Source organism: Melanostigma gelatinosum (genome assembly GCF_949748355.1).
Source record: "Melanostigma gelatinosum genome assembly, chromosome: 14".
Taxonomy (NCBI): domain Eukaryota; kingdom Metazoa; phylum Chordata; class Actinopteri; order Perciformes; family Zoarcidae; genus Melanostigma; species Melanostigma gelatinosum.
Genome location: NC_136647.1, coordinates 12,813,051 through 12,827,454, shown reverse-complemented (window position 1 = coordinate 12,827,454; position 14,404 = coordinate 12,813,051). Strand labels below are relative to the sequence as shown.

Here is a 14,404-nt window from a genome sequence, read left to right as displayed (position 1 = left end):
TTTTTTTCATCCAATACTTTAAATTCATCAACAGTCAAAATAGTTCACTTCAGTCATTATAAACAGTTGCAATATTTTGTTTATCGGGCAGATAGAATATGTTGATACTGTACTGAGCAGAGTTACATTTGTAAAGCAATAGTCGTTAGATATGAACAGTCATAGAAATCTGCTGTTTGCCATAATGTGGACTGGCGGTCTCTCTGCTCACTCTGTCAACTTTTAATCACATCTCACGACCTCCATTAGTGGATGGAGGTAACTCAGTTCATGAGGATTCTGAGACGATGTTGAAAGTGAACCTTGATTGAGATTGTTTTGTCAATCCCTATGTGGTCAAACCATTCGTTTTACAGCATATCATAAAGGTAGTATTGCAACAAATATTTGACTCTTATGTACAAAAGCTGCAGAGTGAAAAAAAATAAATAAAAAGATTATTTAATTTGTCTTCATTTCAGATCGACCGCCATGATTTCTGACGTCAAGGTTTTCAGTTGACATCAGTTCAATTAGGTTTTCCGAGTCCAAATAATTTTTTTCAGTTTTAAATGAACAAAACAAGGCATTTCTCAGTTACTTATGAAGATAATCAACAGTCAAGATTTTCACATCACGCCATCTTTTTAGGCACTTGCCATTTCTGAGAGCGAATGTCCAACTCTGTCTTCATATGAGTTTTTCCAAGATTACAGCGCTTATTAAATGTAGTATCTCAATAAAGCTTTAGGGCTTGAGAGAAGTGTCATCATCATCACCACCACCAGCAGCAGCGCCACGGATCTGTCCTCTGCTTTCATTTGGTCCAGTGTGAAAGCTTGTTGGCTCTGTTCCGCGGAAATAATTCTTTCCACTGGATTGTGCAACAAAAGCAGCAGGAAAGGGAGACAATGAAATAGTCTGATGAAAGGGGCAAAAGAGCACAGCACCAGTGGCCACTGCCATGAGTCACTGAATAAAGATTTTATTAATTTACACAAATCCTACAGAAATATATTTATAGAGATTCAGGCCTTAAATGTATAGGCTGCAGTTGTTTTTGATTCTATGACAGAGGGCTGGTTTATGTGCCTGAAGGCAGTTAAACCACTGATCTGTCTCATATCTCACAGCTGTTACCAAGAGCGTTTTCTTGATTCAACCACGCTTGGTTTCCTTATTTCTTGGCAAAGCAAAGCTTCCTGCAGATGCATTTTTGGATGAAACCACTAACTAGCATTGGCAATCAATCCCCAACCAGTACTGACAAATGACTTCTACATCTGCAATGTCTCTGGCATAGAAAACGAAGCAATCAGCGAAATCAAACTGGTCTTTGAGAAGTAGCGCAGGACCACAGTTTTCTTTAGTGGTGTGATTAACTTAGTTTTAGACTTGACTTTGATACTTGTTTTTCTTTTGTATGCATAAGTTTCTTCAGGATAAGGCAGGGAAAGATTATGTTCAACGAATTACTCATTGATTTAGTGTTTTAAATGTATGTTGTATTACTTGGATGTGTCTCAATATACTTTGCCACTTGAGATGTCAGTCAAAATTAAAAATGGAGCACCTTAATACGGATGCTGTAGGGTTTACAGTTGACCAGGTCATAGCTCAGTCTTGATCCTGTGCATCAGATCTTTCTGGTCCACCATGTCCGTCTGTCTGTTCCAGCGGTGGTAAGCCAGCAGCGCGATGTTCTTGGCCGCTACCGAGCTCATCTCCATCGCGCTGCCGGCCAACTCGATGCCATTGAGGTAGTAGAGATTGGGGTGGAGCTCCACAGGCGACAGTCCCTGGCTGCTGCCGTAACAAGGGTAGGCCTGCCACTCCGTCACCTGCACGGAGTAGTACGACCTGAGATTGAGAGGTACAGTAAAGGAGGGAAGTTGTTACTCCGATTTTTAAAAGGATCTCGTTGTGATAGGGCTTTGTCAATATTTCGCATGGTCCCCAGAGGATGCCCGACTTTGGTGATCCCCTTACTTTGCCTCTGGTGCTACCATGAGGTCGTAATGTTTGTTTGTTCGTGAAATATCTTGACATGTATTTGGATTGCCATGACATTTTAAACACACACATTCATGGTTCCATCGGGATGAATTGTGAACCCATAACTTTTCATGTAGTACTATCATCGGGTCAAAATTTTTACTTTGTTAATGACCAAATACCTGCAAAACGAATGCCATTCCCATCAGCCTCAGCTGTACTTCGTGGTTTGCACTAATAAGCTAAAATTATACGCCAACTTCGGGAAATTACGATGGCATTATTCACAATTTTCTGGACCAAATGACGAATTGAGATTGAAGATAATTGCCAAATTATGTAATCGTGAAAATAATAGTTGCGGCCCTGGCTAATACCATGATTACGTTGCCGAGGAGGGAGTGGCTGACCTGAACAGTGTTTTGAGCTGAGCCTTGTCCAGAGGTTGTGATGAGAACACTTTATAGACTCCAGCCTCTTGTGGCTGCTTACGCCGGAAGCCAGTCGAGATGTTGACGGGACAAACACTTGCCACGCTGTTGAAAAACAGATCGAGCGTCTCGGTCGTCAAGACGCTGGCGAAGGGAAAAAGGCGAGGGTCCGGGAAACCAAAGAAAGACGTGTTGAGGTAACCGTGGACAATGGTTGCTACAGTGCTGTGATAGTTGCCGGGGAGCTCCTCAAAGGGAGGGGTGAAACCTTGGAACCGGACCCCGGACCGGACGCTGGCCTGGAGCGGCGTCGCCAACACTACGATGTCATACAGCTCCGATCCCGTCTCTGATGCTGTGGTGAAGCTCAGCTGGTACTGGGGCACCTCGTCTGTCAGGAAAACACACACAATCAAAGTCAACACTGTATGACACGATTCAGATACAAATCTATCTACATCACTCCCCTGGAATCTACTGGGAGGCACGAGAGTTTTGTAGCATTTAGAACGGAACAGCGGCCCTAGATTGGGCATTTTCACATCTTGTCCTACTTGCTACTTGCTTGGCACGCTGGAAAAGACTCAATTGATTGCGATCTGTAACCTCACCGCTAGATGCTGAAAAATATTTCCGTGCTATCACACGGGGTGTCGGTTGCTAGAAAACTTACAGGGTTCCCACGCTTGCCTTGAAAAAAATTTCCATGCTACCTCCTGATTTTCCAGGTACCATATTAAGTGATGATCTATAGGCCCCTGAAGCTTTCCGCCCCCCTCCCCTCACACACACAACCCCCTAGGACACCTGACTACTTACTTGATTTAAAAGATGTGCCAGTCAAGTCTACATTGTAAATGCTGAGAGATTATGCCTTATTGATAATATCAATGCATGAAATAATGCAACAAGCTGTAGATGAACAACAAACGTGTTTTGTAGACCCAGACAGCCAGAACCTCACTGCACCGACTGTCTCCTAAAAATGACGTTCCCCCAAAACTAAAATGCATTCTAGTTCCCAGGTTCCCAGGTACCGTGGGAACCCTGACTTAAATTATCGTGGCCGTTCTTAACTTCCATACTTGTGTCTGCCCCAGTAGTGACACGTTTTAATGATGTTTATACCCGGGTTACAGGTTTCTAATATTCTGCTCCTGTGGATTGTACCGGAGTAGATGGGCGAGATGGAGCTGACTTGTGCTTGCAGCAGGTTAGCGTTGGCCATCTTCAGCAGGCCGGAACATACCAGCTTGTTGCCTCCTTCCACCGCCCACAGGTTGTTCTGGGCACCAGCTAAAGACACAGCGCCTGTAACACACACACACACACACCATCACACATCATCACTCTCTCTCTCTCTCAACAGAGGGGGCCAAGTGCTGTAAACCAATTACCAGCTGCCCACACATTTTCCTGTTCTCTTGCTCCCATAAGCCACCCCTTCCTCTCACCTTTCTTCCCTCTCTTCTATTTTTGACTCGTACTCCTCCCTCCTGACCGACATCAGCCCTAATTTCAGCACCGCAGCCTTAATCTCCCCCATCTCTTTTCTACTCATCAACCCCCCCGTCGCTCCCTCCTCTTCTTCTACTGCTCATTTCTTCACACTCATCTGACCTACAAAGGCGGGGATGCTGACGTTCTGTCCGTAGTTGACCCTCATGACAGGCTCGACGACCTCGTCGATGAAACGCTGCGACACGCCCAGCTCCAGCAGCGAATCAGAGAGAGGCTTCTGGGTCATGTTGATGAAGCCACTCCCCCCAAGAGAGTCCAATAGTTCCTCCACCGAGCTGAAGGCATAGCCGTGGGCCTGGTACTTGTAGATCCTGTATTATACATGCAACAAATAATGAATTATCAATTACAGAAGCCAATTACTAAATCAGTGGGCCGACTGCCTCATTCCTATCTGAAAGCCTAATCTGTGCAAAACCAAAAGACAGAAACAGACACAGGCTCACAGTTGTTGATTTAGAGAGTGCAACAAAGACAAAATGATAGAGGAGATAAATCACTTCCTGAGGGAGGAAATATAGGTCAATGAACAGAGACATCTAAGCCTGGTTCATGTTTCAAACAGAAACTGAGTCAAAATAACATAATTCCACAAAAATATTCATTGTCTTGGCCATATTTGTGAGGTTGTGCACATCTGAAACAGAACTGGCTGATAGAAGACTTCTGTTCTGTTGTTGTACTTATGCAGACGTCACGTTTGGAAAGTCACACACTTGGTTGAGGTTTTGCAGCGATTACAGCAGCATGCGTAGGACATAATAAATAGCTCAGCATAGGTTTGACCCATTGACTGCCACACTGTGAGGCAGTATCGTGCATTCATTCTATTCCTAAAGTAATTGTTTCAATAGTCTATGATTCAATTGAGTGAAAATGGCGGCAAGAAAAAGGTTTAAACCTGAATGGCTTTGCTTGATCACTGGAGCAAATTAGTTTGGCATCATTTAAAGGTGAAGAATACTTTTTAGATCAGCTCTATGTTATCCTGGACTACCAGAAACAGATGGGAGGAAATATGGAGCAGACCAGGCAGATTAATCCCGTATTATTTTGAAGTGGTGCAAGTATAAACTAAAGTGCGTCACCTCCACCCACCTGCATGTCGGACATCTACAACTGAGGTATGACGCTTTGACACAGGAGCATAGATCCAGGTTTAGCGGCACCACAGCTACAGCCTGTCGAGCAAACGGGGCACTAATATTTCTGGCTCACCTCATGAATTTCTCCATAATTTCCTCCACCCACATCTGAAGACGTATGAAGCTGATGCCGTAGCGCCACCACAGGCGGAACAGGTCCAGCAGGTACCAGTCCGTCTCCTCCAGAATCATCTCCTCGCCGTTAAACACTGCAGTCTTACCCGCCACGCTGCGTCGGTACTTTAAACCTGGGCGGTGCGGACACAAGATGATGCAAAGGACAAACACAGGCACATGGAACATTTTCTAATTAAAATATAAATATGTTTCCTCTTTATACTTTACGAACTGTGATGTGACATTGATCCATTTATATTACTCTGAACCTTTCTGGAACCACTGTGACTCGTCTTCCAGTTAGAGAGCCACACGTGTAGCGCTTATTGAATTCAAACCGTTCTTGACTGATGAGCACTTTTCCTGCTCAGCTTACATCTGCTGGAGGCACAAAATGAATCTGATCAAGCTAGATACTTATGTTCATCGCTGTGACACAGGATCTCTGTATTCTGCTAAAAGCAAAACCCATTTTCTTAGCTTGTAACCCTGAACCGATGTTTGCAGGTCCCACTGGGATTCACCTTTGTTACTGAAGTCCAGCTCTCGTTTTAACTCACTTTTGACAATTTAACATGCAACCATACATCCTTTCCTATAAAGGTAACTAGAAAAGGACGGACAGTGACTAAATTAATGCTACGCAGTCACACACACTTACTGTCTTCTCTGCTTTTAAAGCTTTGGGTGTTGTGTGTGTGTGTGCGTACACAAACCTAGCTGTTTGACAAACTCCTGCATGTGGAGGTTGAGGGAGTGAATGATGGAGCCTCCAGACTCGTAGTCGTTGTGATTAACGGTTACAGTGGCAAGACGACCTCCGACCTCCCCCTTCTCAAACACGTCTACCTGGACCTCAGGGCCAAAGTGCTGCCGCAGGAAATGGGCTGTGGCACTGCCTCCTATCCCCGCCCCGACCACCGCTGGAGCACAGAGGATCAGAGGCAACGACAGAGAAGAAGAGTGAAATCAGAATGTGGCTTTGGAGTGAAATTTGGCAGAAAACGAATGACCATTAATCACACTGAATCGTTTGTATTGTTGTATGGCATCTGGGAGTTTAAAGACATGATAACATGTATGTTACTCAATATAGAATATAAACTAATCACAATTGAGCGATTAAAAAGTAGTTTTCAGCTTTTAGTGGTCAGTGTTCATATCTAGAGCTGGACAGAGGAGTGTACATGAGAAACAATGGCGTCTTTGAGGGGGCGTTGGGGTAATGCTGTAGTGGGAAGTAGGTAGAGCATTTTAGGAATTTCCATTTCAGGGTTTACCTTAAACAGCACCTTTAATATGATTCAATACAAAATCATGAGAGTCTCCGCCTTCAACCTACGGTAACTTTACTGATGCAGGCAATAGACTGTGATAGGTTACACTTATTTAACTTTTTGCTGAAACAACTAACCAATCCAAAGGACATGTATCTACTACTATTGAGATTGATTGTTCAAGTAATTTGACAAACAAAAATGCCAATCTTAAATATGAGATGGACTTCTTTCTGTTGTATATCACTGTACAAACACTTTATATCGTTGGATTTCAGACTGTTGGCTGGACAAGATAATGAAAATAATTGTTAGTCCCAATTGATGTTGCTTGTTCTAACACATTCTATTTTACTTTAAGACTTGACCAGACTTTAAATTGCAGCACAAGCAATGTTGTACCTTTGTCAAAAAAAGTAGTTGCAAAATGTACATGCACCGATACTAATGGGGCAAACAATGAGGATTTTCATACGATGCTAATGGTAAAAAAAATAGCTGTCAATCATGTAACACCGTCTATGGACAGGTATGCATTGATGAACTGTGAAACAGGAGGACTCAGATGGTGGAGAAAGGGCAAGCTCAAATCGTGGCAGCGGCAGCTAGTACAGGCACTTCCGGTTGCAAGCTCAGCTGCCACGACTTTCCGTGGCAGCTGGGCCTGCAACAGGAAGTTGTCCGTGGCAGCTGGGCCTGCAACAGGAAGTGATTGCCACTGTTTGCGACTGGTACCACTAGCATCTTGTGGCAGCTGCCACTGTTTCGGAACGGATTCCGCCGTAGTTTAGCCTTTATTTGTCGTTATTTGACATTATGTGACAATACATTAAGGTCATTGAAGGCATGATGAAGGCATGACTGTTGGTAGTTGTAATTAGTTTATTAAAAAAAGGCCGAATTATCATGGTATGGCCACTCGTTTTTGTCAACAAGCTAATTGCGGGCTAACTTCCCTTGAAACCTGTTACCCATGGCAACGATAAACACTTTCACGCTGCAGACTAAAGGAATGCAAATTATAAATATGGATGGATATGCATTGTACTGTTTAGAGTGATAGCAATCCATATAACCTATTGACTTGGATATATATATACAGTATGTGTATGTATGTATCTATATCAATATATTTTTATGTATGGATATATTAATACAATTTGTGTACAACTTTTTTTCTCTGTTTGTCCTGTCTGTCTCAACAGGACAGTAGTTTGGGGGAGGCAGTAAGAAGAACCTGATCACATGAAGCTTGATCTACATCATTCCAGCTATTGTAAACCACAGATGACCAATCACAGATATAGACCCCAAACATCTATATCCAGTTTAGATGACCTACAAATGACCCGCTACTGCCACTTCCTTTCCGTTGACCGCAATCCATATAACGTGTGGGTTGTCACAAGTTTTGGGAAAGGTGACACGGCTGTTTGGTCGATGGTTTATTTAAAAAAAAATGTATTGAACAAACAATAACAATTTGACGTATTGTCAATAATAACACAACAAAATACAGACATTTAAACGAACATACATTGACAGTGACAGATTAGTGAGTTACAATACTTGTAAAGCACATGTAGACTAACTATTTCTCCTCAAACCTCGAAAACACTTTCAAATTGTTTTCATCAATAAGGTCTGTGCAGAATTTGTTATAGTCCTTCTGTTTGTCAAAAACAAAAGTGAAAAGCTCTGCTGGAGACTCTTCACTCGGGTCATCACAGTTGTGCAGCTCCTGGAGGGCTTCCTGTTGTTCCTTTTCATCCATGGAAAGGACAGCGGGAACTTTAAACCCTCCATCAAATTGTGTCTTGAGACACCAGTCAGCTGCAGCCAGGCTGTCTCTCAGAAGAACATTTACCTGCAGTAAAGAATAAAGTGTACTCAAAGTATTTATTGTATATTGGTGTTGTAACCAACTAATACTTCAAACTTGTACAGCATTTACAGTACCTAATTAACAAATAGATGTTTTGTAACAACAAATGTTGTCTTTGTCAACATATGTGTCATTCAACATCTAAAAGTCAAATCTCTATTTAGAGAAATAAGCAACAAAGAACAAACAGTAATGCTGGATGGGTTCCATCGAGAGCCTTTCAAATTGAATGGCAGTATATAATAAGATTTACCTGTATTTATTTATGTAAATTAATGCTGACAATAAATAGTTGCAAACCAATTCTAGCCAGAGCTTAATCCATGCACATAATTAAGCACCAATCTTATTAGATATCCTGTGAGTTCACAAAAGCTGCTTAATTTAAGTAGTGAAGTGATTCTATATAGGGCGACTGTGGCTAAGGGGATAGCAGGGCCATCTTTCAATCAGAGGGTCGGCGGTTCAATCCCTGGCTCTGGTTCTGCTAGTCGCATGTCAATGTGTCCTTGAGCAAGACACTTAACCCCAAAATTGCTGTAATGACTGTAATGTAATATATTGTCTTATGATCATGCAACAGACAATACCTTCATGATGGATCTTATGTGAAAGGCTAAATGACATTCATTTATATTTACAGTTTTAGTATTTCATGCTAATCCATTTTTTTTATTGTTTATCAGGCAGCCCAAAATCTATTATTTCTTATTTTTGGATTCTACTTCATTCATCTAATCGGTTTATATTCAGCTTAATTGTTATTCCTGTACATGCATGCAATACATAATATGAAGTTCTGATGTTTGTGAATGTGCTGCATGGTTTCCGCCATCAGGTGTCGCCCTTGAGCACATGAATCCGTTAAAAGTTATTTCAGCAAAAAATAGAATTTGTCTTGTGGATTACGGTAAATCAAATATACTCTGCTTTGTTGTTTAATGCAGAAATAAAGCCACTGTAAATCAAACTACGCACCAGCATCTGTGTCTCTGACTGCAAAGATTTTAACATTTCTTACCTCTTCTGTGCTTTCTCTGTCACTTGTTGACAACTCTGGAGCACTGAAAAAAAATATATTATCTGTAAATGAACCACTGCCACATTCAGTCATTACAGTTATGTCAACTTCACATGCAAAACCACTCTTAGCCAGGATTAGCATAATGGATTTCGTGATGTTACACATATGCATGCTCACCCACAATTCAAACACAAGTCATGTGGTCTACCTTTTCTCTTTATATGTGTTCTCCAGCAGCACAGACTCTGCCTGGTATCTGCACATGTTGCTGGTCTTTTGCAACCACTGAATCACAACCTACAAAAATGTATCGATAATAATAATTATAAAGTATGTTAAATCAATTTGACAGTTTTTACCAAATGTTAATTGTCAGTCATTACATACATACATTTATATTTCATTTAAATTGATACTTACCTGTACCAGGTTACCCAGTTAAGTTAGCACATTGATACTAAGTTATTCTTCCAGTTGTAGTTTTGGTTTATATTCTCCAAATGGTGTTCTCAAATGTCTATTGACACTTGTATCTCTCGGAGGCCTATGCCATTAATAACTCACTAATCTTCTGCTGTAAACGTAATTCTTAAACTACCGGTAATTGTTAATTTGGTACACATCCTCAATAGCTCACCTCTGGCAAAATGACCTCTGTGATGAATAGCTGCTTCTCAGCTACAGTTCCAGGCACTGACAGTAGTCTTTCCAGACGTTGGATAATCTGTTCTGTCTGGGAAAACAAGTAAATAAGAAACAAATAAAACACTTTTTGTATACCATCCTGAAAGAGGAGAACAAGAAAATGTCACGGTAACATTTCTCTATCAATCTAGTCCTACCTTTTCCCCTCCTCTGCCTAAAATGCTGTGTGTACAAATAAGACAAAAACAGCACACTCTACCTTCATGTCACTGAATAAAGTGAAATGTTCACTGTGATATTTTCGCAGGGCTGCATCCAATCCTCTGTGTTTCCACAGATACATTCTGTTGGAGAGAAAATGCCCACTCTGCAGATTTCTTTCCAAGTCCTGAAATATAAGATGTATATGTAGTTGTAGATTCAGTGTTATGTATAATTAGTGAATACCATTTTTATGTGAAAAACCTTTGTACAGCTCACTGGAGAAAATGTACAATGTATGTTATTACCTTTATTTCTTCATCCTGAAGAATTTCTTCTGCTTTAACAGACTCCAAGATGTTGTCTCTGTTTAAGACAGAAGCATTGCCTGAATTTGACGAAAATCTTTACATGTTGTAGTTTTACAACATACACCTTTAATTACCATGTATCAAATTTTACATTGGTTATACTGTATATATAACTAGCTTGTTGCCAGTATATACTGTAAATCGCTAAAGGCTATGAATGTTGTTTGGGTAATCGTATATTTATTTGTCATTAACGGTCTTTTTTACGTTGTCTATTTATTTATTTGTTAATTTTACAATGTTATTATGTGTTAACTCCAGTGATCCATGAATTATGTTAAATATATGACACTTTAATATAGAACATAAAACTGAAAATTATTGGAGATACTAAGGGAAATTCTTCCCTAATTTATATCAAACACAACTAAAACAATTGTCACTTTTATATCAATCAACGAATGAATGAGATGATTCTTACACATCTTGGACAATGTTGCATCCACAAAAGAAATCCTTTGATGTCCAGTCACCTTCCACACCAGCACACTCAAAATGCAGCCAATTTTTGCAAGTTGAGCATTGAACCCATTGGTAGTTCTTTATGTGGTCATGGAAAACCCTATGAAAAAACAGAGGTGGGACAACTTCCAATATTCCACAATCATTTCATCAGGTTCGTCAATTGCAAATATTCCAAAATGTATTTTCCCTCGAATCATAAGTTACTTACATAAAACTGAACTTTTCACTGTGTTGTGTGTGAAGTGCTATATAAATAAAATAGAGTTGAGTTGCCACTCATGTTGCACATACCTGGTTGTCCCAGTTGCTCGCTGGAACAAACATGACTTTTTTTTGGGCAACAAGTACCAATTGAAGTTAGCCCGCAATTAGCTTGTTGACAAAAACGAGTGGCCATACCATGATAATTCGGCCTTTTTTTAATAAACTAATTACAACTACCAACAGTCATGCCTTCATCATGCCTTCAATGACCTTAATGTATTGTCACATAATGTCAAATAACGACAAATAAAGGCTAAACTACGGCGGAATCCGTTCCGAAACAGTGGCAGCTGCCACAAGATGCTAGTGGTACCAGTCGCAAACAGTGAAAACTGTCGCGAAAAGTAGTGGCAGGTACCACACAACGGTGTTAACTGTCGCAACAACTTGTTGCACACTGTATATATATCTATATACTGCGTATATATATCCAAGTCAACATGTTATATGGATTGCTATCACTCTAAACAGTACATTGCATATCCATCCATATTTATAATTTGCATTCCTTTAGTCTGCAGCGTGAAAGTGTTTATCGTTGCCATGGGTAACAGGTTTCAAGTGAAGTTAGCCCGCAATTAGCTTGTTGACAAAAACGAGTGGCCATACCATGATAATTCGGCCTTTTTTTAATAAACTAATTACAACTACCAACAGTCATGCCTTCATCATGCCTTCAATGACCTTAATGTATTGTCACATAATGTCAAATAACGACAAATAAAGGCTAAACTACGGAGGAATCCGTTCCGAAACAGTGGCAGCTGCCACAAGATGCTAGTGGTACCAGTCGCAAACAGTGAAAACTGTCGCGAAAAGTAGTGGCAGGTACCACACAACGGTGTTAACTGTCGCAACAACTTGTTACATACTGTATATATATCTATATACTGCGTATATATATCCAAGTCAACATGTTATATGGATTGCTATCACTCTAAACAGTACATTGCATATCCATCCATATTTATAATTTGCATTCCTTTAGTCTGCAGCGTGAAAGTGTTTATCGTTGCCATGGGTAACAGGTTTCAAGGGAAGTTAGCCCGCAATTAGCTTGTTGACAAAAACGAGTGGCCATACCATGATAATTCGGCCTTTTTTTAATAAACTAATTACAACTACCAACAGTCATGCCTTCATCATGCCTTCAATGACCTTAATGTATTGTCACATAATGTCAAATAACGACAAATAAAGGCTAAACTACGGAGGAATCCGTTCCGAAACAGTGGCAGCTGCCACAAGATGCTAGTGGTACCAGTCGCAAACAGTGAAAACTGTCGCGAAAAGTAGTGGCAGGTACCACACAACGGTGTTAACTGTCGCAACAACTTGTTACATACTGTATATATATCTATATACTGCGTATATATATCCAAGTCAACATGTTATATGGATTGCTATCACTCTAAACAGTACATTGCATATCCATCCATATTTATAATTTGCATTCCTTTAGTCTGCAGCGTGAAAGTGTTTATCGTTGCCATGGGTAACAGGTTTCAAGGGAAGTTAGCCCGCAATTAGCTTGTTGACAAAAACGAGTGGCCATACCATGATAATTCGGCCTTTTTTTAATAAACTAATTACAACTACCAACAGTCATGCCTTCAATGACCTTAATGTATTGTCATATAATGTCAAATAACGAAAAAATAAAGGCTAAACTACGGCGGAATCCGCTCCGAAATGCTGGCAGCTGCCACAAGATGCTAGTGGCAGCTGTCACATACAGTGGCAATCACTTCCTGTTGCAGGCCCAGCTGCCACGGACAACTTCCTGTTGCAGGCCCAGCTGCCACGGAAAGTCGTGGCAACTGAGCTTGCAACAGGAAGTGCCTGTACTAGCTGCCGCTGCCACGATTTGAGCCAGCTCCTACTGAGATGGTGACGGGAGAAGAATAGGTGTGTGTAAAGTTGAGAAGACTCAAAGGGAACACAATGTTGTGCCTTAAAAAACATCGTCATGTGATTTTGTCTTTATTACACGGATGCTATATTTGAATAAATAACAAAACGCATACAAAATGTTAGCCCACGTTTCCAAGCTAACGTTAAGTTACCTGCAGATGTAACGCTAGCTACAATACTAGCCCACAGGTATGCACGTGGCGTTACATTTAATAACAAAAATGAAATTTACAATTTAATAGCAACATAATAGAGGATTAGCCAACGACCACAAACGAATACATTCACTTTATTATCCTAATCAGACTAGCTTGTAACCCTCTGAATGCGGACTAACAGAGGCTAAATTCAACAGCTAACGTTAACTAACTATCATGTTTAACAGTGCTTTTCTTGCCTATTTTAGAAGGCGGAGCGCCGTCGACATGAGCGGATCCCGCCGGGTCTCCGACACCCGACCACACCGACAGCACCACGACGAGCAGCGGGAGAAGATGGCCACCCATAGCGGCTCCAGAGCCGAGACAACCGGGAAGGAGAGTAGGCGAGCGGGTGCAGCGACAGTTAACTAGCACACGAGGTCAATGCTAACGTTAGCTCCTTTATTTCTTCTTTTCTTTACACCGACTGTAACGTTATGTTCACAACAACGGATTGTACGTCAGTGGACTCTGTCGCTGTAAATGAGTGGGACTGGGTTTTAAACTGGCTCGTGATACTGCACAGAAGATGTCTTTAATGACTCTACAGCTCAATTCTCCAATGAATGGTCGTTAAAATCCACGTCCGGAAACATCACGTGATTAGAAAGAGCTTATTTCGACCAATCACAGCCGTGAACGCAAGATATCTATGTAACTACGCACTCTTGTACATTTTCCTTTGACCATTTCCAACGTGTTTGGTTTTTTTTAAACTACAAATCAAATGTCACAATTCATCTCTTAGTTGGACGGATTAGCTGTATGCTTAAAACTCTTTGTAAAAGAAAGTTCCGAAACCTCACTGGAGTGAATGAATGAGAAATTAACTCGTTGACCAATTTAAATATGATACATCATAATTATATCACCCTCAATGAATTAGGTTAGGGTTGATTTCTCCTTATATATCAGCGCTTCCTTCAGTAACATTTACACAAGAGTGTAAGTAGACTACATGTGAGGTGTT

General features: G+C 40.9%; 2 protein-coding genes across 4 annotated transcripts; both read right to left on the bottom strand.

Moving 5' to 3' along the window:
• pcyox1l (prenylcysteine oxidase 1 like) lies at positions 1-13,983 on the bottom strand. 2 transcript variants are annotated; one of them, XM_079282831.1, is made up of 8 exons: positions 13,632-13,983; positions 5,905-6,111; positions 5,145-5,319; positions 4,026-4,237; positions 3,576-3,716; positions 2,385-2,796; positions 1,553-1,839; positions 1-853 (listed from the first exon to the last, which is right to left on the bottom strand). In XM_079282831.1, the coding sequence occupies exons 1-7, from the start codon at positions 13,738-13,740 to the stop codon at positions 1,590-1,592; spliced, it is 1,506 nt and encodes a 501-aa protein (XP_079138957.1). In that variant the 5' UTR covers positions 13,741-13,983; the 3' UTR covers positions 1-853; positions 1,553-1,589. The 2 variants fall into 2 exon arrangements, with proteins under 2 accessions (XP_079138957.1, XP_079138956.1); XM_079282830.1 differs by having other exon boundaries at positions 1-1,839.
• LOC306788643 (uncharacterized protein) lies at positions 7,369-11,770 on the bottom strand. 2 transcript variants are annotated; one of them, XR_013772609.1, is made up of 8 exons: positions 11,348-11,770; positions 11,013-11,153; positions 10,529-10,586; positions 10,217-10,407; positions 10,012-10,107; positions 9,583-9,671; positions 9,372-9,414; positions 7,369-8,332 (listed from the first exon to the last, which is right to left on the bottom strand). XR_013772609.1 is itself a non-coding variant. In XM_079284232.1 (8 exons), the coding sequence occupies exons 4-8, from the start codon at positions 10,360-10,362 to the stop codon at positions 8,057-8,059; spliced, it is 588 nt and encodes a 195-aa protein (XP_079140358.1). In that variant the 5' UTR covers positions 10,363-10,407; positions 10,529-10,586; positions 11,013-11,153; positions 11,348-11,770; the 3' UTR covers positions 7,369-8,056. The 2 variants fall into 2 exon arrangements, 1 of the variants encoding a protein (XP_079140358.1); XM_079284232.1 differs by having other exon boundaries at positions 10,279-10,407.
• Positions 13,984-14,404: the final 421 nt, after the last annotated feature.